We start from the raw sequence: 26,498 nt of genomic DNA on the forward strand, positions 1-26,498 counted from the left end.
ACTGACATTAATTAGGATGGAGATCTGATATTTTATCCCAAAAGTTCCTTCAGCCACACAGCCCATGAGGACATCGAGCTCCAAGCAAGTAATAAAGTGACTCGCATGTAAATATGAAATATCTTCTAATTTATTGTGTTATATTAAAAAAAACAACAGTACATATTGCAAACATCAACCATACACTGAAATCCAGCTGAAGCTTGTTCTGTGCAGAAGTCTGGACAGGTGGGAATGATTGTACAGAACAGGAATTTGCTGTTGTCCATGAAATAATTCCATTAAGACTGAAAGGTTCTACCTACGCTTTGCTCTAAGGTAGGATGGGAGCTTGGAGCCTTGCCCAAGTGCTGTGGCTCAGGGCATCCAAACCTGCCTCGGGGAAGTGCAGGAGCAGCTGCTTTGGTGCTACAGGGAGAGAGGTGGGAAGGAGGCAGCAGGGCTGGTCCCTGTCCCCTCCTCGTGCAGCCCCATCCGTGTCAGGAGCTGGGAGGGGACAAAATCCCATCCCCAGGGGGACTTTGCTCAGCTCCCCTGGGCTGTGCTGTCACTGCTGGTGCTGGAGAATGGAAGCAGCCAGCTCTGCTCTCCCTGGCACTGGGAGGCAGGGAAGGATAATCTGAAGAGCTGCTTGTGCCCAGGACACCTGCCCTGAGCCCCAGCTGCACCTGAGAGCTCAGAGTAAAACCACTTAGAGTAACGAGGCTCAGGACTGAGAGCATTTGTGCAAGGGCATGAGCAGGGTGTGCCCAGAGCAAGGACAGGGGCAGCAGGTAAAGGACAGTCCCCAGGACAGCACAGCTTGGCTGCACCCTGAGGATGAGCTCAGGAGTGACTTAAGGCAGAGTCTGCCCAAAAATGCAGTAACAAAACTGAAATTGAAACTTCAACTCTCCTGGAGTGACTTCGCTAAACCAACAGCTCTACAAAGCACTGTACAAAGATTAAAAACAGCCCTCCCCTGTTTTTTAAGAACTTAGTTTGCATAACCTGAAAGGGAAAAGCCTGAAGCCAGTTAAGGATCTATTTACAGAGAAGTTAATCACATAGCTGTGACCTGTCAGGGGCTTAGGACTGGTGTCACCTCCTGGGGCTGAAGCTGCTCTGCTCCACAGGACTGGATTTGGTCTGGGCTCTGCAGGTCAGCACAGCCAGGGGATGAGCTGCCCCGAGCCTGCTGGAGAGCAGCTCCCAGCTGGAGTGAGCGGGGTTTGCTGCAGGACTGGTGCTGGTCCCTGTTCTCCCTCTGCTGAGACATGGCCAAGGGCAGCAGGGCTGTTGCAGATGCTGAAATGCCCAGTAACAGCCCAGTAATCACCAGTAAGTGTCAAAGTACACAGTGCTGGAGAAACAGCAATCCAGGACTTCCCTGCCTCACTGACCTCCCTGCCTCACCCTCAGCTTATCCCAGCCCTGAGGGGAGAGACACTGGCTCCTTCCCCCTCTGCTCCAGCCCCAGAGGAGGCTGCAAACAGATTTAAGTACAACACAAACTGGGAGCCCTGAGGTGTCAGAACAGAGCTGAAGCTGCTGAGTCCCAGGGAGACTGTGGAGCTCTCAGCAGCTGCAGGAGAAAGAGGAGAGAAGTATAACACCCCCACCTGCCACAGCCAGCAGCTGCCTGCAAGCTGGAGAAGTCTTTGGTTACTAGAAAGATGACCTCAGATTAAACTGGAAATCTTTGAGCTTTACTTGATGATCCAAAACTGTACAGCCACTTCCTGGTGTGTTTCAGCCTCTACCAATGAGCTCTGCAGAACAGAAGAACGTGGCTGGTGCTGCTGCAGCACCTTTGGTTTTGACACTGTTCCCATGTCCTTAGCAGCCCTGAGCCAGGAGCAGGGATCCCTGGAGCAGGAACACAGAGCTGCTGCTCCAGAGGAGTGTGGCTGTTAAAGCCAGTGCTAAATATTCCAGAGAAAGGGTCAAAAGAAACTCTAGCCCAGGGCAAAGTGCTCCGGTGTCACCCACGGGTGCTGCTGCAGTGCAAGTTTAACACTTCCTACCTCAGGTTTCTCTCCCTCCCAGGACTGGTGACCTGAACTGTCACAGCTGTGGCTCTGCTGCCAGCCCTATGGAATGACATCCCACCTCCCACCACCGCTATCACTTGACTCCACAACAGGCAACAGGAGACAAGGAGGTAGATAAAATATTCATTGACAAGAGAAAAGCACTTGTAGAAAACCACAGTGCAGTGGCCTTCTCCACGCTCTGCCCTTCCACACACAGCTGCCATGGCTGGGAAGACTTGGAATAACCTCAGGATAAAGTCAAACAGGGAATATCTGCCTCTGGGTCACTTCTGGCCTGCTTCTGTTTCCCCCTGCTCAGAGCAAGGCAACGCTCCTGGATCAGAATCAGAACCAGAACCAGGGCTGCTGCCTCCCACCAACACCCCCCAGCATGGGAGGATTGAACCTGCTGTGACTCCTGGTACCTGGGAGCTGCTGGAAACCAAGCCCCCAGCTGAGACCCAGGCTCAGGCAGAAGCTCTAAGCACTGACCAGTACCAACACCACTCCTAGGGAAAGAAACCATGGACAATTTGCTCCTGATTCTCCTCCTTTGGGAGGAATTTTAACCTTGAACCGTAGGGATAAAACAGGGGTGGGTGTCCCCAGCTCAGTGCTGCAGAAGCTCCAGTGAACCCTTGGAGGAGCAGATCCTGGGAGCTGTGGGGAACCCGAGGGAGCAGCCCCTGCTCCCTCCCACTGCTCTGAGGGGCCTGTCTGCCCCCAGCACTCCAGGAATCTCATCAGTCTGTGCCATTTGTTCATTGGGGAGTCACCCAAGGCACTCCCAAGCTCTCTCCCAGTAGCCAGGGAGCTGTGCAGCACCTCTGGGTCCAGGTCCCTGCCCCTCCCCCCAGCCCAGGAGGGTCAGGGAGTGCCTGGAGGGAAGGAGGGTGGCTGGGTAACCTTTCCTTTGTTGTTTTGGTTTTAAAGTGCAGGATCATTACCAAAGCCACAGGAAGCCAGACCTCCTCCTCTCCAGCACAAAACAGTAAACGACAAGAGTGCTAAAAATTCCGGGCATTTCTCCAGCTGCTCAACAGGCCCTTCCAGGCTGCCCAGTAACCTCATTGATCCTCGCCCTACAACTACCGCATTTAAATACCCCAAATAACCTAGAGTTTGTTACAAAATCACAATTTACAGACTGTGCTGGACAGGACTTGCACTGCCTGGTCCTGCTGCAGGGCAGCCCCTTCCCCAGAGCTGCAGGGGTCCCCAGGCTCACTGGTGCAGGTGGGCCCTGTCGTCCGGGCGCTTGATGTGGATCCTCCGCACGCGCTCGATGCGCTCCCGCTCCTCGTCCTCCTCCAGGTGGTGGGAACGCCCTGCAGCCCCTCCTGTGGCTTCCAGGAGGGCATTGTCCGGCCCCCTCCCATCCTGGGATTCGTACAGCAGAATGTTCAGGGTCTCCTCATAAATTCGGGCTTCTGGGAACTCCACCTGGCAGGCAGGGAAGAGAAGGTCACTCACTGCAGGCACCAGGAAACCTCGGTTTCGGTTCCTGATACCCAGTGCTGGAATTCCTTAATTGCATCCCAGCCACGGAAATCCTTTCAGGCACAATCCTTTCTATTCCATTTCTTGCTTCCAGCTTTTGAGACCAACAACCAGTTGGGTTTTTACCAAAACCAGGCAGATCTCTCCTGGGAAAGGGAAGATTACAGGGAAGGTGTGTGATCCATTGCTGGATCCCTCCTTACATGGGGGTCAGAACCACGGAATAGTTTGGGTTGGGAGGGACCTTAAAGATCATTTAGCTCCAACCCTAGATCATCTACTTGTAACTTCCCAAACCCAAAAGTGGCTAAATGCCCAAGTTTGTCTGAAGATAGAGCTGGATTGAACATTATGGAGTATCACAATGCATTATGGAATACCACAGAGCTTTATGGAATATCCCAGTGCTCCCTGCCCTGAGCAGGCAGCTCCTGCTGTACCCCCAGGATGAGCTCCAGATGCTGTCCCACTCTCCATGCATTGTTTATCCTCCAGAGGTGCTGAACAATGACAAAGTGCCAGCCTGTTCAGCTGTCAGGGTGCCAGGCTGGAGCATTCCCAGTTTTGCTGTACCTTGGTCTGCTTTTTCTCGGTGGCATAAACGATGGAGGTGCAGCAGACCTCGGCGATCTTGCGGCCCTGCCCGTAGAAGGACCAGCAGCAGATCTCATCCCCAATGACATCCTTGATGAACAGCACCCTCCCGTTGAACCTCAGGGACAGCTTGTCAAAGAGCTCAATGTTCTTCAGCATGTTGTCATCGGAGTTGCTGTGGGAATGGAGGCAGCAGCAGGAGTTAACAGAGCACGTGGAAAGAGTGGGAGCAGTGAGAATTGACAGCCCTGAGACCCCAGATTCCTGTGTCACAGTGTCCCAGCATGGTTTGGGTTGGAGGGACCTTAAAGCCCATCCAGTGACACCCTTTGCCATTGGCAGGGGCACCTTCCACCAGCCCAGGTTGCTCCAAGCCCCATCAAACCTGGCCTTGGACACTTCCAGGGATGGGGCAAACCCAAGAAATTAATTCTCATCATTTCACTACTACAGGCAGGAAAACCTGAAGCGGCAGCAATACAACAGCAACAGCCCCATGAACAACTGTCCAAGGCCATTTCACCCAGGTGCAAGATCCTATCAGCAAAACCAAACCATTCCTGAGCTCAGCACCCTGGATGGGCACCGTTATGTCATGAAACTTAAAAGGGAATAAAGGAAAGAGGACAAGGCCTCCAATTTGACTTTTTCACCACTCAGAGCTCCCTGTGTTTAACTACCACACTGCAGTCCATGGGAATGCAGACAGCACTTGGCCAGGAGCCTCTGCCAGCTGCACCTAAGGATTAGAGGAACTCCTCTGGCACAGAAATAGCACAGGCTCAGCCTTCCATGGATGGCAGCAGACTCCCTTCTGACTCCAGTTTGAAATTAATTGGGAAAAAACGGAGTGCCTGCCAACACCAATCTGTCATCAGGTCTGGGGAAAGAGAAGGAAACTTTTATAGTGGATTTTAGTCTATGAAAAACTTCCAACAATTCCAGATGAAGTAACTTACCTGGTGTAGGAATATTTGTTGTTGCTTCTGTTATAGAGAAGCTTCACAGCTGGCTGTAAGAAACAAAGCACAGATGAGTTCCAGGGAGCAGAGCCAGAGCTGGAACCTCAGCTCAGCCCAAGGCCCCACTGAGAAGCTGGAAGCACAAATTCCCAACGGGATTTTGGTGGTGTTACTGCTGTTGCTGTAAACCTGTGATGCACAGGTTGGCAATGGGGCTGCAGTCCCTCTCAGGAGTCTCTTCTGGGACTGGATCCTCATCTATTCTTATCTTCCCACTGTCTTATCAGTAACCCCTGCCATGGGCAGGGCCTTATTCCACTATCCCAGGCTGCTCCAAGCCCTGTCCAACCTGGCCTGGGACACTTCCAGGGATCCAGGGGCAGCCACAGCTTCTCTGGGCAACCTGAGCAAGGGCCTCACCACCCTCACAGGGAAGAATTCTTTCCTAATATTCCATCTAACCCTGCCCTCCTTTAGCTTAAAGGCATCACCCCTTATCCTGTCACTCTTTCCCTTGTCCAGCTCTTCTCTCCCTCTCTTGGAGCCCCTTTAGGCACTGGAAGGAAGGAGCTCTGATGTCTCCCCAAAGCTTTCTCCTGTCCAGGCTGGACACCCTCAGCTTTCCCCATGGCACATCCCAGTCCCTCTCACCTTGTTGGAGGTTGCAATCAGCTTCTGCTCCTCCTTGGAGGAGGTGATGACCGGGACCTTGCAGAAGGGCTCGTACGCGTCCTTGTTCTGTAGAGTGAGAACCAAAGAGCAGCTGAGTGACAACAGCTCCCAGGGCACACCCACATTTCCTGGGAATGATCTCTGCTGAGGGGTCAGTGTCCAGTCTGTCCTTGTGCTGGTTTCTGGGCTGTGCCTGGCCAGGCATCACTCTTCTGGGAGGACCTGAGGTGTCCATTCCTGCTCTCCACCACTGACTGTCCTATGCCCAGTTAAACAGCAGGATCTGGAATGGGGCTCCTCTCAGGAGATCAGTGACAGTGGCCTCAACCCCAAGATGGGAACCTCAGAGCATAACAAAGAACACAACAGGACTCCCAGCAACTCTGGGAAGAAGCTGGTTTTCCTAGATATGACCAGATTCCAGCAGATGGCAACACAAACTATTCCAATTTCCATCCCAGCCTCCAAAATCACCTCATTAAGACCAGGGAGAAAATCCTGCTCTGCCCAGATATTGCTGCCCACCCCCAGCTGCCCCTGGTGGCCCCTGAGCCCTGTGCCCACCTGCAGGGCTGCCTGGCATTCATCCACCAGCCCCTGCACCAGGTAGTACTTGGCCTCAGCCAGCAGCTCCTCGATCTCCCGGCGGCTCTCGGGGAGCGGCACGGCTCCGTCCCGCAGGTAGTTCAGGATTGTCCCAAAGTGCTTCCCACAGCGGTCAATCAGGATCCAGCCTGGGGACACAGGAAGGCCACAGTGAGGACAAGCTGAGATGAATGTGACAAAAGGCCTTAAAAGAGCAAAGTGGTGAAGAACATGATGGAACTGGGAGTGTGAGAACGGAACGGGGAATGTGAGCAGAGAGCGCGGCTCAGCTGGAGCTTAAGACCATGGTGGGAAGAAAATCATGGAATGGTCTGGGTTGGAAGGGAAATTCAAGATCATACAATCCCACCCCTGCCATAGGCAGGGACATCTGCCACTAGCCAAGGTTGCTCCAAGCCCCATCCAACCTGGCCTTGGACACTTCCAGGGATCCAGGGGCAGCCACAGTTTCTGTGGGCACCCTGTGCCAGGGCCTAACACCCTCACAGGGAAGGATTTCTCCCCGATATCCCATCTAACCCTGCCCTCTGGCAGTGGGAAGCCATTCCCCCTTGTCTTGTCCCTCCATGCCCTTGTCCAAAGTCCCTCTTCCAGCTCTCCTGGAGTCCCTCTAGGCACTGCAAAGTGCTCCAAGGTCTCCCTGGAACATTCTCTTCTCCAGGGTGAAACCAGAGAAACACCAAAGCTGGGGGTGCAGGATCCACATTTCACCTCTTGCTGCTGGAATCAGGCTGGACCCTGGAAAAGTCAGGCAGTGCCGAGGCTGGAGCTTCCCTGAGTGAACAGATGGCCACTCTCACAGGCTGAGGCTCAGGAATGCAGCGAGGAAACGCTTGTGGGGAAGGAGTCATATTTTGGACAAATAAGGAAAGTAGGTTAAAGCAGCCCCTGTGTGTTCTGCATGAAAGGAATTACAAGGAAAAGTCTGAACATTTGGTTCAATCTGGAAAGGGAACACAGCCCTTTCTGAGGGAAAAAGAGACACTCTGCAGCAGCTCACTCCAGGCTTCCCAGCTCCCTCATTCCTGCTGTCCACAGACAACACAAAGTGTGGTCCAAGTGTGATTTTACAGGCTGGAACAACAAACTGGAGACAGAAATCATGGAACAAAGGACTGATCCAGGCTAATGGCTAATCCAGCTAGAGCAGAAAAAAACCATTTAGCAGTGCAGAGTATGGAAAGCAATAAATCTCATTTTAGTGGGAGATTTAGTGGAAGGTGTCTCTGCTCACAGCAGGGGTGGAACAAAGTGAGCTTTAAAGTCCTTTCTGACCCAAACCATTCTGTGACATAGAGGAAGCACAAGCCATGGTAGTAAACCAGGACATCCACATTCCACAAATGCAGCTGCTTCCCAAGCTCACTAGAGCACACAGAAAGGTGAAGGACCAGCTGAAAGCAGAATTACCATCCCCAAACTCCTCTGTGATTCCTCGCAGGCTGCAAAAATCTGCTGCAACTTCATGTTTACAGATGGTGAAACTGAAGCAGAATTGCTCATTTTCATGTGGGGATGAGAAAACACTTCCAGTAGTGTTGCAAAATCTGAGTGACCACTAAAAGAGCTTTAAAAACCCTTCTGTTTCCCCCAAACAGCCCAAAGGAGATGAGTCACAGGGAAGCGACCCTGCTGCCACTCGGCCACAGCAGAGCCAACAAGTGGGCTGAGGCCTTTTGGAGTTATTTTTTAATTGCAGTGCTCCAAAAACATCCTGTGATCCACTTAGGAAGGGACACAGATTCCATGAGCAGTATGGAACATAGAATCATGGAATGGTTTGGGTTGGAAGGGAACTTAAACTTTATCCAGTTCCAATCCCCTGCCATGGGCAGAGACACCTTCCACTGTCCCAGGTTGCTCCAAGCCCCATCCAACCTGGCCCTGGACACTTCCAGGGATGGGGCAGCCAAAGCATCTCTGGGAATTCCATCCCATATCCCATCTATTCGTCCCCTCTGGAAAATTGAAGCCATCCCCACTTGTCCTGTCACTCCTTGCAAATAGTCCTTTCCCATCTTTTGGTCAGCTCCTTCAGGCCCTGAAAGCCACACTCAGGTCACCCCAGAGCCTTCCCTTCTCCAGGCTGAACAATCCCAGCTCTCCCAGCCTTTATTCCCAGCAGAGCATCCCTATGCTCATCCTGGTGTCTCCTCTGGACTCTCCAGCAGCTCCACATCCTCCCTGTGCTGGGCCCCAGGGCTGGAGGCAGCTCTGCAGGTGGGATCTCACCTGGGCACAGAGGGAGAGCCCCCCTCCCCTCATTGCCTTTGTCCATGGACACATCACAGCTTTAGGAAATTCATCTTTGTCTTACAGGAATTCTCAGGGACAAGATTCAAACACTCCACCTACAACCAGACATTTTCCAACCAAGCCCTGGCAGGTGAAACAGGAGCCTGACACTGGACACTGCCTGAGGCTCCACTCTCTTATCAGCAGCTGGACCAGGAACAGCTTCCCCATCAACAGCAGCAGGGAGTCAGGGAAAAAAAGAGAATTGGAAACAAGTGGATGCACCTGGAAAACTCATATCCTTCTCCCTGCTCATTACTATCCCAAAAAAATGTTCCAAATATGCTGATTTGCTACAGTTCATCAATAATTTCTAAGCTGAAAACAATCATCTGCCACCCACAGGCAGAGAAGTCCAGACTTTTCTCCTCCAGCCTGAGGAGCAGCAGGTTGGAATTGTTCAGCTGGGAGGAGGAGCTGGGATCTCAATCCCAGACACAGAGCAGGACCCCGTGTGCCACATTCCAGACTGGTTAAACCCAACTCCTTCCAGTTGCTCCCCAAGCCTGGCTTCTTTTCCTAAGAAACATTTTGTTTGGTGCCAGGTTTTGGGTGTGACCAATTAGGAGGATTTTGAAGAATTCCAGATAAAAAGTGTTTCCTTTAGCAGCCCCAGTGCTATTGTCCCAGTTTCCAGGCAAGGGGAGATAAAGCAAGAACTGCTGCAGTGGGAGTGTCTGTGTTACAACATACAGGAAGTATCAAATTCCTCTTAAAACACAAACTGGTTCCATGGAACAATCCCACACAGACACTGTGGGAGTCACAGCAAAACAAACCTGGGATTTTACGTCCCAAACATGATATTTTAGTTGGAGAAACTCCAGTTATCCTAAGATTTAGGGTGCAAACAGCACCTGCACTTCCAGGGACTGTGAGCCCTGGGAATGGGATGTCCCAGCCCTCCTGTATCTGCCCAGGACACTGGGATCATGCCAGGGTGAGTTTCCAAAATGAATTTGGAATTTCCAACCCGTTTCCAACCATAGGAAGTCTGGAATTATCAAATTCAGTGAAGCAGCTTCAGGGAGGGACAGGAAGATCCACCTCAAGTTTAGGAAAGGGAGAGGTTTCACAACATTTCCACTCCTCCAGCATTCCCAGTCAAGATGTTGGTTCCCACTTGACAGAGGTCTTCCCAAATTTGAGCCAGTATTGATTCCCATTTGACAGGTTTTTTCCTAATCTGACCCACAGACTGACTTTTTTTATGCAACCTCCATGGTCTGTACCCAGGATAAGTATTCCAGAGACCCTTTGATCCAGAGCCACAAATCCTGGCCTGGGATTACACCTGGAACAACACAGCTTTGTTTTCCCCAGCTTAAATATAAGACTTCTGGCTAAAACAGGAATATTCAGCTAATCAGGGTGTATTTTTACATTTTTTCCTTCAAATCCACTTCCTTTTATCTCAGGAAAGCTTATAATAAACCTCTAAACAGACTATTTTAAAGCACTCAATACTCAGTCCATCCCACCTCATCTTGTACTGTATTTTCTCTGTTTTCAGCAAATTCAAACAAAATTTTCAAATAATAATTAACTAATCCCAAGAGAGGTGCTTGAACCTCCAGGCTCAGCTTTGCAGAGGCTGTTGTGAAATACAAAGGTCCTTAAATATCGTTATGGGTAAAACATCAGAGTGAAAATAAAGCTGAGCTTCCAATTAAACTCTGGCACAACCACAACATGGGAACAGGGAGATAAAATTCCAAATTTTCTGAAAATTCTGCAACTGGTTTTGTTTTAGGGAAATCAGCTGTCAATAGTCCCACAAGAAAGTATTTTTATTTTTAAAAATCTTTTTTTAACTCATTAATAACTACGTTCAGAGCGTGCTTTATATTTTATTTATCAGCAAGGAGACAAGAAGAGGGAATGGCATTCTGAACTTCCAAGAGGACACACAAGTCCCAACTCAAGGATTCCTAATTACTTTTTAATTCCACCCTTTTCCGTGGGCTTCAGAGCTTCAGTGTCAGTATTCTGAAAGGAAAAGATGCTCCAGGTGCCACCTGGGCCTGACAGGAGCTTTGGCACTCTCAGTGCCCTTTTGCTGCTCAGGAAACAACTAAGGTCATCCTTATCTTTTGTTTCACATTTTTCCCAGCTGTATAATCATGGAATAACAGCATGGTTTGGGTTGGGAGGAACCTTGAAGATTATTTAGTCCAACCCTGCTGTGGGCAGGAACACCTTCCACTATCCCAGGCTGCTCCAGGCCCCATCCAGCCTGGCCTTGGACACTTCCAGGGATCCAGGGGCAGCCCCAGCTTCTCTGGGCACCCTGTGCCAGGGCTTCAGCACCCCCTCAGGAGAAGGTTTCTTCCCAATATCTAATCCAAACCTACCCTCTTATATACCACTCCAGAGCCTTATAAATATTCTCTCTCTGTCATTCTTGTTGCTCCTTCAGGCACTGGAAGGCCCCAGTTAGCTCACTCCAAACTTGCCTTTTATCCATGCTGAACCATCCCAACTCTCCCTTGCAGCAGAGATCCTCCATCCCTCCAACCCTACAAACAGAAGCTCCTCTAACCTTTCCACGCCCCCTGTGACTTTCCCTTGTCCAGGAAGGACGTGGAGGGTGCCGGGATCATCCCGATCCTTACCTTCGCTGTCCGTGAGCACTTCCATGCGCCCGCTGAACATGGCCTTGAGCATGGTGTCCTGCTTGGTCAGGGTCTGCATGGTGGTGTAGTACAGGGCCCCTCCCACGTTCAGCTTCACGTACTTGGAGCTGGGGCTGCTCCCCTTGAAGGACGTCGTGCGCGTCGCGGCCGCCGGCACTGCTGAGCTCACCACGCTCTCTCCCGACATCTCTTCCTGCAAGGAGAGGGGTTCCCAGCTCGAGGGGGCAATTCCCAGCTCGAGGGGGCAATTCCCAGCTCGAGGGGGCAGCTCCCAGCTCGAGGGGGCAGCTCCCAGCTCGAGGGGGCAGCTCCCAGCTCGAGGGGGCAGCTCCCAGCTCGAGGGGGCAGCTCCCAGCTCGAGGGGGCAATTCCCAGCTTGAGGGGGCAGCTCCCAGCTCGAGGGGGCAGCTCCCAGCTCGAGGGGGCAGCTCCCAGTCCGGCAGTGTGACACCCCTGTTCCCACTGGGTGTTTCACACCTCCCGTGCCTCTTTGTGTGAAGTCCTCAAGTGTTTTAAATGTTTCACTGTCAGGAACTGAAGGACACTCCTGGACACAGCCCCCATTTTTTTCCCGCCCGGGGAAAAACCCTGGGAATGCTGAGCTGGGTTTTGCACTGCAAAGCCAAAGGTTTTCCCACAAAAACTGCTTTCATTTCTTACACAACTCTGTAAAGCTTTACTCTTGTAAAGCTCTTACTCCATCAATAATCTGGGATGGAATTGGGCAATTCCTAACACACACAAGTGGAGCAGATGATTCCTGTGAGTCCAAATGCAGAAATCAACAGATGCTAAAATGCAGAATATCCACAGGTTTTCAAGGCTTTTTCCCTTGGAGTAAACAGGGAGAGCACGCACAAGCTTTTCCTGCTCTTCCCTGCCCTCCCACACTGCTCAGAGCACCAAAATCCAGCTGGACAGAGCAGCCTCCAGCCACATTCCTGTCAACGAGGTCACACTGGCGCAGGCACACGATGGCTCAGCACCACAAATGCCCCCGGAGCCGCTAAATCCTTAATACTCCGTGGTTCTGTTTTCCCTCAGGATGGGACAGGGTGCGATCATTAACCCACTCCATCCCTGCCGCTCCAGCTCCTACGGCTCCGGGATGAGCTGAACCGAAAGATTTTTGCTTCGCTGCCACGAAACTCCCAACGGAGCCGGAGTTGTGTGGCACAGGAGAGGGAGCAGGAGGGGCAGGGATGATCCCATCATCTCTGGGATGCACAGGCAGCAACCTCAGCTCACGTTCCAGCTTCCTCCGGTACCGAACAGCCCAGCTTGGGCAGCATCCAGAGGGGGTCGATCCTACAGCGCACCACGACCCTGCACCCCAAATCCCAGCCCTGCCCTCCCAAACCACCGGCCTCAGGCCAAGGGGAGCGCTGGGGACCGGAGACCGTGACCACCGCGATTCCCGGGGGTCAGACTCGCCCCGGGACCCCCCTCTCCAGCCTCGGGGCCAGACCATGTCTCCAGCCCGCCCCGGACACTGTCACCCAACAGCTGCACCGCTCTCGGGGGCCGGAGCCCCGAATTCTCAGCCCAACCCCTCCGCAGGGCAGGACCGCTACTCCCTCCCATGGCTCAAAGCCCCCCTGAGCCCCGACCCAAAACCCCTCAGCGCCCCCGAGAGCCGGAGCCCCCTCAGCTTCCCCTGCCCCGCTGAGGCCCCGAGCCCCCCAACCCCTCTCAATCCGCTCCCCGTTCTCCATCAGTCCTCCGCCCCTCCTCCCCCGCGAGGGCCGGAGCCCACGGCTCCCTCCAGGCCCGTCCCCGGGCCCCGAGCCGCCCTTTCCCCCTCACCATGAACGGACCGAGCCCCTCGGACGGAGCGAGCGGGAGCGCCGGGCGGGGAACTTCCGCCCCTCGCTTCGCTTCCGGCCCCGCCCGGGTGCGCCCCCAAACCCGTCCGATGGCCCTCCGGGCCCTCCCGGCCGCTGCCGCGCTGCCGCCTCACGGGCTTGGCCCAGCACGGTTTAGCCCTGCTCGGCTCGGCCATACTTTCCCGGTATCAGCGGGACGCAGGGCCGGCTGTTCTCCCTGCGCCGAGGCGGTGAGCGGGCCGGCGGAACGGCAGCGGCGGGGCGGGTTGGTGGCCGGACGGGGAGCGCGGACACGGCTGCGAGGAGGGGGCTGCGGCCGCGGCCTGGGCGGGGGAACCGGGAGGGACCGGGGGGTTCCGGGGCCGCTCGGCCCGGCCCGCCCGGCCCGGTGTCCGCCGGCACGAGGGTGAGCGCCTGGGGGCTGCGGGGAGGCTGGCGGCAGCGGCGGGGTGAGCGGCGCGGTGGGAGCCTGGGCCCGGGGAGGGATGCGGGAGGGATGCGGGGGCTGTGAGGGGCGCTGAGGGGGCTTTGCTCGTGCCTTGGGCGAGCCCTGGGAGCTGCGGCCCAGCTCCAGGGCTGTGGCTGGCTCTCGGGTGCTACTCGGGGGTTGCACCTGCTGCGGTCCCCGGGTCGCTTTGTCCTTCGGTGCTGTCACACCCGGAGCGGTGCCACCCCCCCGGCTCCCTGTGCCGAGCCGCGGTGCTGCTCCTCCTCCCACTCACCGTTTAACTTGCGGGTGCAGCGACAGCTAAATCGGGTCTAAAGGACTCGGAATTGCGGAGGGGAAGTCTAAATCCCCAGATCAGCCGCAGGGAGTGTGCTTGTCCCTGCAGGAGCTGCCCGGAGCCTCTGGACGGGGATCATGTGCGTGTGTAAATGAGCATCACACGCTTCCCTTGAAGAAGTGACCCCTCAGGTGAGTTCCTTGTTGTTATTTATAAAGCTCTGGTTGACCCTGGGTGTTTTACCTGGTGGCTGGCAATAAATCAGTGTCCCTTGTGCCCTTTGCCTCCTGTTCCTGGCTGGGGAGATGTTCTTATCTGTTGCCAAGGAAAGAACAGAGGCTGGAGAACGGGGAGTGGAGCGCAGTGTCAAAAACACTGATTTGTTTATTTTTCCACTTAAAATCTCCCAGTCTGCAGCAGGCTGTGGGTTGTGCTGGAAGGATTCCCTGCCAGTGTTTTTGTGTCCCTGTGCAGCCCCGTGACAGTCGCTGGGCTTTTTTTATTCCCACTGTTTTTATTCTCACTTTTCCCTCTGCTGTTGGATTTTCCCCTCCCCTGCAGGGAGCTGAGAACTGCCCTTCTATGGGTGTTTTTTCCCCTTTCCTCTCGTTTTCCAGGTGTTTGCTGCGAGGATCCTTTGCTCCCTGAGAGGTTCCAGCCATGTTCAGTGCCAGCCAGTCCTCCAGGGCCCAGTTCCTGGACAAGGCCCGGCAGGCGCGGGAGGAGCGGCGGGAGCTGAAGGAGAGGGAAAGAGCTGCAGTGCAGCTCCAGGCTCTGGTCAGGAGGTTTCTGTGTCGCTGCCGCCTGCAGAGGGAGATCAGGTGTGTGGGATTCATGGGATCATGGAGTGGGTTGGCTTGGAAGGGACCTTGAAGCTCATCTTGTTCCAAACCCTTGCCATGGGCAGGGACACTTTCCACTAGCCCAGGCTGCTCCAGCCTGGCCTTGGACACTTCCAGGGATGAGGGAGCCACAGCTTCTTCCACCCTCACAGGGAAGGATTTCTTCCTAATATCCCATCGAACCCTGTCCTGTGTCAGTTTGAGTCCATTCCCCTTTTTCCTGCCATTCCAGACATTTGTAAAAAGTCTCTCTCCACCTTCCTTGTGGGCCCCTGGGGAAGGAATTCTTTGCTCTGTGATTTCTTTTTAACTCCTCGTTTTTCCCTCTTTGCTAGGAGAGAGGTGGAGGAATTCTTTGGGACAAATGAATGTGGCTCAAGTAAAAGAAGTGCCCTGTCTGTGTTCAGGATTGCCAGGAAGCTGCTGTTTGTGTTCAATCCCAAGGAGGACAAGGAGGTGAGGACACTGCCCTCACATCCTGCTGTGCTTTTAGGGACAGGTTAAATACGTTTAATTCCTTACCCAGTGATCTTGGAGATTCTTGGAAGACATTTTCAGCAATGTTCTCTCTGTCTTCTGTCCCTTCCTGAAGGGATCTGCCTGTAGGATTAAAACAGGAGAAGCCTTGAATTTTTCAGCAGTGGTTCTGTATTCAGGGCATCCTTTGATGGAATGTTTTTCCTGGTGACTGTGCCAGCTGCAGGAGCTGAGCAGTGCCTGGGGATTTTGGCACACCCCAGTTCCCCAGGCAGGTACACTGGGACAGCTCCCAGAGATCTGTGCTGGCACAGGGAAAGCTGTTTGTATCCCAGCAGCCTTTCTGCCCTGAACTCTGTGGGTTCAGAGTGAAGCCCTGAAATGATGATCTTTGCCCCAGAAAGCATCCAAAAAAAGCCCTGTGCTCCCAAGGAGGGAATTCTACACAGCAGCAGCAGCAGCAGTGTGATGTGTGTGCTCCTAGGGAAGGAGCCATCAGGATTCCTGTAGGGATTGTGCTGGGAACATTTGCTGATTTGAGACAGAGAGATCTTCCTCCCTCTGCTGAGCTGTTCCTTGTGTTTTTCCAGAATAGCCCTCCCTGTATTAGTTATAACTAATCCCACCTTTGGATTTTCCCAGAGGTTTGAAAAGCTGTGCCGTTGCATCCTGAACAGCATGGATGTGGAGAACGAGCCCAAGGTCAGCAGGAGGGTTTGGTTTGGAGTGGGGAGAGGTTCAGGGTTGTTTTTAACTCCCTGTGTGGGGATTTACTTTGGCAATATGTAATTTTTAGCTTTCTAAAGCCCTTGAGCACTGTGGGGATTGCACAGGAAGAGTCTGGACAAGTCCTTTAGTATTCCTGGCATGTTTTTACTCTGTGCAGCCACAGGGGTTAAAGGACACTTGGTTTCTGGGGTGGGTGATGTGCTTTGACCAGGGAATTTGGGAAGAGGAGCATCTTGGTCCCACTGCTGGGTTCTGCAGCACAAACCCTGATCCCTCTGTGCATCCCCCCCTTGCTCAGGTGTGGTATGTGTCACTGGCACTCTCCAAGGACCTGACACTCCTCTGGATCAAACAGATCAAAGACATCCTGTGGTTTTGCTGTGAATTCCTCAAGCAGCTCAAGGTAAGGACTATTCTTGTGTTTTCTCTCCCTGCATTTGGCAGGTGACACAGACTCTAACTCTGCTATTTGTTATCCTAGCCTGACATCCTGCAGGACTCCAAACTGGTGAACTTGCACCTCACAATGCTGGTCACCTTCACAGACACTTCCACCTGGAAAATCCTCCGGGGAAAAGGTTGGTGCATCCAGGTCTTTAAGCCACTGATTTGGGACTTGGTGTTAAAATCTACTGAATGCTCTGGCACAAGTTCCAGAGAAGCTGTGGTTGCCCTTGGATCCCTGGAAGTGTCCAAGGCCAGGTTGGAGAGAGTTTGGAGCAGCCTGGGATAGTGGAATGTGTCCCTGCCCTTGGCAGAGTTGGAATGGCATGATCCTTAATATTCCTTCCAACCCAAACCATTCTGGGATTCTGTTTCTGCACCTTGGTGGCCACAAAGACTCATTCTGCTCCTGTGTTAGCACAAAACAAGGATTCCCTTGGGATTTGACTGTTCCCCTTGGAATTAGGTTGTTTCCTTTAGGACACCAGCAGTTGTTACAGTATTTTTATAATATTCCAAAAGCCCCCACACAGGAAGTGTTCAGAGGATAAGGGAATGTGCTCTTAGCTGTGGGGTTTTGTAGGAAATAGATGTAGGAAAGGCAGACAAGTAATGTGAGGAAATGAGGCTCATACAGTGTGAAATGCTGCCAGAATGATGGGTTTGTGTAGAAGGACAAGGACTTTGTGCCAGGAGGGCTTGGGCAGTGACAAACCTTTGTGTGGGGGAGTCAGAGTGGGGCTGTGGTGCTGCTGGAGTGACATCAGTGCTTTAACCCAAAGGTGAGACCCTGAGACCTGCCATGAACCACATCTGTGCCAACATCATGGGCCACCTGAACCAGAAGGGCTTCTACTCCGTGCTGCAGGTCAGTGTGAGCTGCCACAGTCCCAGCTTTACCCAAACCAGTCCCAGCCCTGCCTGTGCCCCTCTCCTGAGGAGCTCTTTGGGTCTCAGGGAGGAGCTGCTGGTGATTTGTGCCCATTTATATTTTTCTCAAAGCAAAAATCTCCTTCTCAAGTAAAGCAGAGTGTCCCCACCTGAGACCAAATCTACCCTTCCCCTTCTGTCACTGCTGCTGAACCCAAATCCTGCTCAATCACCTCATCATGAGATAGACAAGAACAAGTCCTACATAATTTTGCCAAACTTTGCAGCTGCCACATCGTATTGGTTGGATTAATTTGCTGCTCTGCTGGGGAAAGGAGCTGATGTAATGAATCTTCTAAATAAGAATTACATTACCAAACTCTGAGCCCTGCCTGTTAATTTTTAAAGCCTGTGAGCACAGGTTCTAGGGAAATAAGTCCTGCAGAGTGTCTGATTTCATTGCAGTTTCTTTCTGCCATGATTAACCTGAAGCCCTCCTAGTTCTGCCAAATAACTTGTAAGAACTGGATTTTAGGGTGTTCTGATGGTTTTTTTTCTTTGCATTAGGTAAACGTAATGCCTTTCAGGAGTAATGGTATTTTATTTTTTTTTTTCTAAGTGCTACAAGGTTTCTATATTTTGATTTCTTTCTTTCATTCCAGATTTTGCTAACTAATGGCTTGGCAAGATCCAGACCTTCCCTGTCCAAAGGTTCCTTAACTGCCATCTTCTCCCTTGCCTTGCGGTGAGTCAGCTGGAGCAGCTTGGGGGAATTTGCAGCCAAACTTGTCTTTTTTAGTGTTTTGGTGTTTTTTTTTTAAAGACTTCTCATTCTTTCAAAGTTTTTGTGCCATTGAGAATATCATCCTGAGGAAAGAAGTTGCTTTAGGCGAATAGCTCACTTTGCTGTCATCCTTCTTCAGATTAATATGGCTTTAAGTCAGCAATTAGTGTGAGCCTAAACTTGAGGGTGCAGTTCAGTTCAGGGTGAGCTTGCTCTGAGAACAAAAGTGTGAGTGAATGATCTTTTCCCTGGGATGCTTCAAAGCCAGGTTGGAAAGGGCTTGGAGCAACCTGGGATAGTGGAAGGTGTCCCTGCCCATGGTAGGGGCGTGGGATGGGCTGAGCTTTAAGTTCCCTTCCAACTCAACCCATTCCCTGTGTCTGTGGTTCTTGCTGAGGGAATTCCCAGGATCCAGTTCTGGATGGCTCAGTTGGAGGCTGTGTTGCTTTTCCAGGTTGGGCTGAGCTCTGAAGTGTCTCTCTGTCTCTCTGTAGCCCTGTGGTTGCTGCACAGTTCTCAGACAATCTCCTGAGGTCCTTCCTGATCCATGTCATGTCTGTGCCTGCTATAATGACTCACCTTGCTACTCTCACCCCTGAGGTAAGTGGGTGATCTCAGAGGGCTGATTATCACACCAGGCCACTTGTTATTCCATTTTATCAGCTCTTGGAACAGAGATTTGGCATTTCTCTCTTTGCCAGTGTCAATTCTCAAGTTGTGAAAGCCTTACAAATACTCTGGATTTCTGATGCAGAAGTTATTAACACCAGTGGGATTATGGGCTGAACTGCCCTAAAATACCTACATAAATAAGTAATAAAGGCACACATGACCCACAGCTTGAATTTTTCACATCCTTGCTCTTCCTTTTCCATAACCACAAACAGAGCCAGAGCCTAAATCACCCTGTTGGGTGGCAGAGGCTCTGTGGGGGTGACCAGTGGGCTGCCCACTAATCCAGTTCAATCTGCTTGGTGCAGACAGGCAGGTTTTGTGCCAAATGGGCAAATCCTGTGTTCTTGCAGACAGATCATTGCAAAGGTCTGGCTCCAACTCCAGCATGACCTGTTCACCTGCCAGGGGTTTATTTCCCAGCCCAGCTCCATGTGAACCGTTCTGTGGGACAACAGCCTCGACTTGCTGCTTTATTTGGGAAGAAAAGCCAGTGCCAAGTGCTGCTGGCAGATCAGGTGTGGGAATGTGCTGCTTCCCAGCCTCACTGGCACTTCCATGCTGTCTTCCAGCGCCTGGCAGTGATCGAATCCCACGATCTCTTCCGGAAGTTCATCCTGTTCCTGAGCCGGGAATCCCAGTGCCGGGATGTCTGCGTGTGCCTGGAGGGCAGTCACACTCTCTGCTTGCTGGGTGAGCACCTCCAACACTTTTATTTGGTTTGAAAAGAGAGTCTTGATTCAGATCTTCTTTTTCCATGGGGTAGAGATGCATCCAACTCATAATTTTTAAATGTTATTTTGATAACTTCCTCTAAATAATAACTGAGGTGTATTTTGGCATGTTACAAACAAGGTTTGAGACTTTTGCAAAGGAAGGAAGAGCCAGAGATTTGTCCTTGTATCCATGTCATGCATCATCTCTGCCAGCTTTTCACTTGGACTCTGAGCAAGTCTTGGAGTGACTTGGATCTCCCTTCCCTGAATGCTGCTGCATATTTAAATCCACATTTCTGCAAAAGTAACAAGATTACCAGTTGGGATAACCCTGGATTGTAGTTTTTAGTAGTTTGTAGAAGGTGTTTGTGGGAAGGTGGCCAAAGGGAAGATGTCACCTCAGGGGTTGATGTGTGCTGGAAATGTCTTTCCTGCAGAGTGGCCTCTGAGATCATTACTGACACAAATCCTCTCCTGGGACTGGGAAAGGATTCACTTCACCTGTAACCCCTGTCCCACAGCATCTGTTCCTCCTTCAGCCTTGCTGTGCTGCTCCTTCCTCCAGGCAATCTGGTGTTCCTGGGCTCCCTGAATGACCAGGTGCTGGAGGAGGAGACAGCTCATTTTGTGGGGGTGCTCATCCACATGCTCTCCTACTGCCAGAAGTACGTGTCCCAGAAGAAATCCAACCTCACCCACTGGCACCCTGTGCTGGGCTGGTTCTCGCAGACTGTGGATTATGGGTGAGTGGGAAGGACCTCACAGGGAGAGATGATGAAGCCTCTCCTTTCATTTTTTAATTTTTTTAATACATTGCAAAGTGTTTTTATGTTTTGAAATGAACAGCAAGAATAATTTCTTAGATATTTCAGGTTCCAGCTGCACAATAATCTGTAGCATTCCTGCACAGACTGTTCCATGGGTGGGTGCATGTTCCAGTTTGGATTATGAGCTAAATGGATCAGTATCACTGCCTGGTGTTCTATTCCAAGCTGCCTTCTAACCTGTCCCCCTGCTCTGTCTTCCAGGCTGAACGAGTCCATGCCCCTGCTGACCAGGCAGCTGCAGCACCTCTGGGGAGTCCACATGATCCGAATCCTCTTCAATGATGTGCTCAGCAAGAAACTGCTGGAAAATCAGGAGATAGCTCAGCTGCCAGCACAGCCAATCTCCCCTCAGAACAGCCTTCCTATGAAAAGTCAGTTCTGGAGGGTTTTGGGGGTTTTTTGTCTGTGTGTGTGTGTTTATGTGGATCTTTCCCGAACTCGCAGGGCTTTGACTTTTCCACTTATGCCAAAAGCTTTGAATAATTACTTGCAGCAGCTGCTGCTGCTTAGGTGGGGATGTGATCCCTCTTATTTGTAATTCCTCCTTGGAATGCTTCTGTGACCTGGGGCAAATCTCTTTCTTTGGTGCTGGGAAAATGTTTGCTTATTTTAGCAGTTTCCTTTCATCGTTTTCTCAAGTAGCTGAAGTGCTTTTGGCAAAACTTAAGACTTCCAAGGGAAAATGGGAGCTCAGCTTCCTGTGTGGAAAGTAAGGTGAAGCTGGATCTTGTGCCTGTGAGGTGTGGTGGTCCTGCAGAAAAGGATTTGGGATAAGATAACCATAAATCTGATACTTTCTAGCTGTTGCCCATAACGCTGGATCCTGTGGTCATTATTTCCTGCAGTCAGGACCATGGATCACGAGTGGTTTGGTTGGAAGGGCACTTAGAGCTCATTCTGTTTTCACGTCGTCCTGTAGAGCATGTATAAAGCTGAGGAATAGTTTGAGTTGGAAAGGATTTGGGGACATGGGCAGAGACACCTTCCACTGTCCCAGGGTGCTCCAAATCCCGTCCAACCTGGCCTTGGACACTTCCAGGGATCCAGGGGCAGCCACAGCTTCTCTGGGCAACCTGTGCCAGGGCCTCACACCATGGCAAGGAAGGATTCCTTCCCAAAATCCCATCTAACCCTGCTCTCTGGCACTCCTCCTGTGTTTCTGCCCCCAGATCTGTTCAAGAGAGCTTTCCAGAAGTCGGCCTCAGTCCGGAACATCCTGAAGCCGGTGGGAGGGAAGCGCGTGGACTCGGCCGAGGTGCAGAAGGTTTGCAGCATCTGTGTCCTGTACCAAACCACCCTGACCACCCTCACCCAGATCCGCCTGCAGATCCTCACAGGTCAGGGCACCTCCCTGCTGCTCTAATCCTTTCCAGTGGAGTGAAAAAGGAGATTTTCTTATTTCTGTTGATTTGTTGGGAGTTTTATCACTGCCAGCAGGTTATTGACTGGCTGGGGAAGGCCCATTCCAGCCTGAAACATCCGTGGGCTGAATAACATTCAGCACTACTTGATCAAGCACAAACTCTCAAGAACACAAATTAAAGCAAGTTTTCCTCTCATGAAACCTTGCTTACTCCCTCTCAGCCTTCAGCCTGAGTCAGGGTTTTTGGGGAGCCTGGCAATATTAATCTTTCTGTGGTGGCAACACTGAATGCTTTCATATATCTTGGGAACAAATTGCCTGTCTTGGGAAGGGGTGGAGGAGGAGATCAGCACTGTTTTGTTCTGGTGGGTAGAGCAGGGAGTGAGTCCAGAGCTTTGGGTGCTTTGTGGTGACCATATGTGCAGCCCTGTTGTGTTCTCATCCCTAAGGTGGATGTGGGATCACAGGAATTCATTATTTTCTAAAGTTGCAAAAGAATTAGGGGGGAAAAGGTCCAAGATGTTCAAACAATGCCTCATTAAAAGTGCTTTTTTATTTGTGCTTTCCTGGTGATTGTCCATCTCCTGTTAATGCAGACAGGCCTGGGAGCCAAATGGGATGCTCATGTTCCTTTTCTGCTTTGCAAAAGGCTCTTTCAGCTTCACATCTCATCTCTCTGAGCTTTCACAAGCAGCAGAATGAGTTTTACTGGGTGTACTTTATATTTTCATAGGTCTCACTTACCTGGATGATCTGCTGCCCAAATTATGGGCTTTCATCTGTGAGCTGGGACCACAGGGGGGGTTAAAACTCTTTCTGGAGTGTTTGAACAACGACACAGAGGAATCCAAGAGGCTGCTGGCCATGTTGATGCTCTTCTGTGACTGCTCCCGTCACCTCATCACGTAGGTAGCACGTGGATGGGGATCCCTGGGCTTGTGACATGGAGCTGTTGTGTTCTTTCAGGTTCAAGAGAAACATTTAAGGTTTTATGTCTTTCCATGAAGATTAGTAGGCAGGGTAAAACAACAAGCTTTTGGGATTGAGTCCTGAGAAATAAAGGGCTTCAAAAGGACTTTTCCCCCTCAGCCATGTTCTGCTTCCAGCTGGTGACAAAACTGGGTGAGAGGAGGGGGAAAAGAAGCTACACAAAAGATGGGAAAGGGGGTGGAAAATTGCCCTTGCTGGTCACTAGAGACAATTCTCTCCTCTTGAAAGAGGCAAAAATTTTCTTGGGAATGAAAAAGGTCCTTTTAAGCTTGAAACACTGACTTTGCTTGTATCTCAGCCTTTCATACCATCTTCTGTTAAGATCTGCTATCAATCAAAATCCATAAATAAGGTTTGGTTGTTTATGACTTTAGATCCTCATGGGTGTCAGTTGTCATAGAAATAAGAGCTGCTGCTAAAGGATAATGTGCCTTTATGAAAATTTCAACAGGGAATTAGATTTACACTCGTGCATTTGCATTTGTTTGCTCTGACAGGATTCTGGATGACATCGAGGTCTACGAAGAGCAGATTTCATTCAAACTGGAAGAGCTGGTGACCATCTCCTCTTTCCTGAATTCCTTCGTGTTTAAGATGATCTGGGATGGAATTGTAGGTGAGTGCTTTTAGTAGCTTGACTTCATGTTACTGTTAGAACCACAAATAGCATTAATTTTGGAATTTGAAGCTTCTGCTAATTATTCCTTGGCACAAAAAGCACTTCAATGTGGGAATATGTCCCAGTCTTTTGATGTCCAGATGCCACAATCATGCTTTGTGCCAAATCCAGAGCACTTCCCCATTTCCAGTAAGAGTTTGTGTAACAGACATGATGGGCATGTTGGTTTTTGGCAGAGATGAGGTTTAGCAAGGCTGGGCCATGTGTTGGGCAGGAGCGGGGCAGTGCTGTGACCAGGCAGAGCAGCTTGCTTGGGTCTCTGTAGAATCTGCTGTGGATCTCTCTGCTGGTATAATTTGGGTACAGCTCAACTCTCTGGTAATTAGCTGTGATAGTCCAGTTCTGATGTGAAATGAGATGGCTTTGATTAGCTCTGTTTAAAGAAAAGACCATCTCTCTTCCCAGAGGCACAAAATCCTTCCCTGCAGAGGCCGTGTGGGTCAGGAAAATGCCCCACTGCTGTTTAGTGTGGGGAGGATAATCAAGATGTGGCTCCTGCTGCTGCCAAGGGTAGCTGGACTTTGCTGCCTTGTTCCTTTTGTGCAGAGAATGCCCGAGGGGAGACCCTGGAGCTGTTTCATTCTGTCCATGGCTGGCTCATGGTGCTGTACGAGCGGGATTGTCGCCGGCGCTTCGCTCCTGAGGATCACTGGCTGCGCAAGTGAGTGGCCCAGGGCAGGGATCCTGGGCAGCTCCAGCCTAGTCCCACTGCTCCACATCCTCTGGGGAACCTGATTTGGGATTCCTTGTTGACATTCTGCCTGTGGGGTCGAGGTGGGAACTGCTGCCTGTGTTTGCAGTTAAGGACGCCCCTCATATTGTGCTTTTCTCTGTGGTGGGAGGTTTAGGGGGTGCTTTGAAAACTGACTCTGCACCCAAGAGCTTGGGTGTCCCTGGGCCTTTTTACCTTCTAAGTGTGTACACTGAGCACTTCAGTCATCTTTGGAATCACTACCAGTTCCCTCCCTCCCCTGGGTTTTTCTCAGGGATCTCTGAATTTCTGCCTTTCTTTGTCAAGGGACCTCAAACCCAGCGTGCTTTTCCAGGAGCTGGACAAGGACAAGAAACGAGCCCAGCTGCTCCTGCAGTACATCCCACATGTCATTCCTCACAAGAACGTGAGTGGGATGGGGCCAGAGGGTGGAGGCTGGGAATCAATGGCCTGGGTGGCCATTGGGGTGGGAGGGACACGTTTTGTGTCCTTTTGGGGCATTTTGTGACATGAAGCTGAATAAAAGTCTTCTTCATCCTCACCTTCCCCAACAGATTTCCTCTACATGTCTTGATTCCTGTCACTGAGAGAGGACTGATCTGTGTCCTCAACCCCTTCCTAGTGCATTTCCTTCAAATGTCTTGGTCTCTGTGTTGAGACAGAGCTGATCTGTGTGTGCAGCTGCATGGAGTGAGCGGATGACAGCGGCACCACTGGGAATAGCTGCAGCAGCTCTGTGTGTCAGGAGCCTCCCAAATCCCTTCTGCACTGCAGGATGAGGATCCCTGTGGATTGAGACTTCCATTTGTTTTGTTTTTGCAGAGGGTGCTGCTTTTCCGGAACATGGTGACAAAGGAGAAGGAGAAGCTGGGGCTGGTGGAGACGAGCTCGGCGTCCCCTCACGTCACCCACATCACCATCCGCCGCTCCCGCATGCTCGAGGTGAGGGACACGAGCCACAGGGCAGCAACCTGGCCTGACTAAAACAGAGCAGGGGTGTGTGTTTTCCTTTCTCTGTGGCTGCTGAGGGCCCCACTCCCAGAACTGACGTTCCAGGAGAATGCTGGACCCTTATTCAGCTCAGGCTGCTGCAAACCTGGGATTCCGACTTGGAAAACACTGGTTTTTTGAGCTCAAGACTCAGTGACAAATGCAGATTTCTGTTGTGGGCCTGTGTCCTGTCTCTGCTACATCTCTGGGTGGGTGTTTCACATGTCTCTCTTTGGGAGTGTCCTCTGGATTTTCTGCTCTGTGTAGGATGGATACGAACAGCTCCGGCAGCTCTCCCAGAACGCCATGAAGGGAGTGATCAGGGTGAAGTTTGTGAACGACCTGGGGGTCGATGAGGCTGGCATTGATCAAGATGGAGTCTTCAAAGAGTTCCTGGAAGAGATCATTAAAAAAGTGTTTGACCCTGCACTGAACCTGTTCAAGGTAGGACACAGGTGCCACCTGAGGTGACCTGGTGCAGGCAGAGCCATTCTGGCTCACTGGACCTTTACCTCTCTTACCTCTTTGTGCAGACCACCAGTGGTGATGAGAGGCTGTACCCATCCCCAACATCTTACATCCATGAGAACTACCTGCAGCTCTTCGAGTTTGTGGGGAAGATGCTTGGGAAGGCTGTGTATGAGGTGAGCCAGAAGCACCAGGTTGGGATCTTGTCAGTGATGGTGCTTTTGAGGGCATCTGTCCTGCTTGGGGGGATGTTATTGAAAGTTTGGGAGTTTGGAAAAATGGCTTGGATAAAGGTCCTGATAATGGAACAGAATTTCTTCAGGTGTGTATTAAAAATAGTCTTGGAGGTAAAACCTGGGTCATGCCTTGATTGTTCCTCATGGTGTTGGGATGCCAGCCTGGTTTTTTGGTGTTAAACATTACAAACATCCATTTGTGGTTACCTTAAAGGGACATGAGGCAAAAAGGAGGATGAAATGACAGAAATACTCTGATAGAATGATTTGGGTTGAAAGGGAACTTTCTAGTCCAATTCCCTTCCCATGGGCCAGGTCCATCCTGGCCTTGGACACTTCCAGGGGTCCAGGGGCAGCTACAGATTCCTTGGGCAACCTCTTCCAGGGCCTCACTTCCCTCACAGGGAAGGATTTCCCCTAAAAATTTCCCACCTTTCAGTTCAAACAATGTAAGGCAATTCTTTTAAAGAACACGTGGAGTTCCCCAGGTGCCTTTTTGCACCTGCCTTACTAATTAATGGATTTTAAAAGGACGTGTGGTTTGTATCTGACTTTTGTGGCTTGCAAAGTGCTCTTTGGACTTGTTCCACATCACAAGATCTGCCTTGCAGGTGACCAAAGATGCCACAACCACAAGTGTGTGGCAGGACCTTATCTGTGCCTTCTTCTTGTCCACAGGGAATAGTTGTGGATGTACCGTTTGCTTCCTTCTTTTTGAGTCAGCTCCTTGGGCACCACCACAGTGTCTTCTACAGCTCCGTGGATGAACTGCCCTCCTTGGACTCAGAGTTCTATAAAAATCTCACTTCAATTAAGGTTGGAGCAGTAATTTTCCTGCCTTTCACCTCCCTGATTGCTGCCTGTTGTT

At 51.3% G+C, this 26,498-nt stretch overlaps 2 protein-coding genes across 5 annotated transcripts in view; one reads left to right on the forward strand and one right to left on the reverse strand.

Annotated features, from left to right (window-relative positions):
* Positions 1-108: 108 nt before the first annotated feature.
* KCTD10 (potassium channel tetramerization domain containing 10) lies at positions 109-13,986 on the reverse strand. 2 transcript variants are annotated; one of them, XM_058851953.1, is made up of 7 exons: positions 13,829-13,986; positions 11,260-11,473; positions 6,308-6,477; positions 5,723-5,809; positions 5,069-5,121; positions 4,089-4,284; positions 109-3,458 (listed from the first exon to the last, which is right to left on the reverse strand). In XM_058851953.1, exons 2-7 carry the CDS (start codon positions 11,465-11,467, stop codon positions 3,240-3,242), a joined length of 933 nt encoding a protein of 310 aa, XP_058707936.1. In that variant the 5' UTR covers positions 11,468-11,473; positions 13,829-13,986; the 3' UTR covers positions 109-3,239. The 2 variants fall into 2 exon arrangements, with proteins under 2 accessions (XP_058707936.1, XP_058707935.1); XM_058851952.1 differs by lacking the exon at positions 13,829-13,986 and adding an exon at positions 13,087-13,219.
* UBE3B (ubiquitin protein ligase E3B) overlaps positions 13,459-26,498 on the forward strand; it is a 20,512-nt gene continuing 7,472 nt past the window's right edge. For all 3 annotated transcript variants that reach the window (XM_058851949.1, XM_058851950.1, XM_058851951.1), the window contains exons 1-22: positions 13,459-13,512; positions 13,940-14,022; positions 14,449-14,652; positions 15,009-15,129; positions 15,793-15,852; positions 16,178-16,282; positions 16,361-16,457; positions 17,106-17,191; positions 17,856-17,938; positions 18,472-18,577; positions 19,222-19,342; positions 19,931-20,108; positions 20,394-20,563; positions 21,362-21,529; positions 22,289-22,460; positions 23,043-23,161; positions 23,771-23,885; positions 24,243-24,342; positions 24,759-24,878; positions 25,194-25,370; positions 25,460-25,570; positions 26,309-26,446. In XM_058851949.1, the coding sequence (XP_058707932.1) occupies positions 14,492-14,652; positions 15,009-15,129; positions 15,793-15,852; positions 16,178-16,282; positions 16,361-16,457; positions 17,106-17,191; positions 17,856-17,938; positions 18,472-18,577; positions 19,222-19,342; positions 19,931-20,108; positions 20,394-20,563; positions 21,362-21,529; positions 22,289-22,460; positions 23,043-23,161; positions 23,771-23,885; positions 24,243-24,342; positions 24,759-24,878; positions 25,194-25,370; positions 25,460-25,570; positions 26,309-26,446 (2,508 nt within the window). In that variant the 5' untranslated portion in view covers positions 13,459-13,512; positions 13,940-14,022; positions 14,449-14,491. The remainder of the gene's footprint in view (positions 13,513-13,939; positions 14,023-14,448; positions 14,653-15,008; positions 15,130-15,792; positions 15,853-16,177; positions 16,283-16,360; positions 16,458-17,105; positions 17,192-17,855; positions 17,939-18,471; positions 18,578-19,221; positions 19,343-19,930; positions 20,109-20,393; positions 20,564-21,361; positions 21,530-22,288; positions 22,461-23,042; positions 23,162-23,770; positions 23,886-24,242; positions 24,343-24,758; positions 24,879-25,193; positions 25,371-25,459; positions 25,571-26,308; positions 26,447-26,498) is intronic.

Source organism: Poecile atricapillus, chromosome 16 (assembly GCF_030490865.1).
Source record: "Poecile atricapillus isolate bPoeAtr1 chromosome 16, bPoeAtr1.hap1, whole genome shotgun sequence".
Classification (NCBI taxonomy): Eukaryota; Metazoa; Chordata; class Aves; order Passeriformes; family Paridae; genus Poecile; species Poecile atricapillus.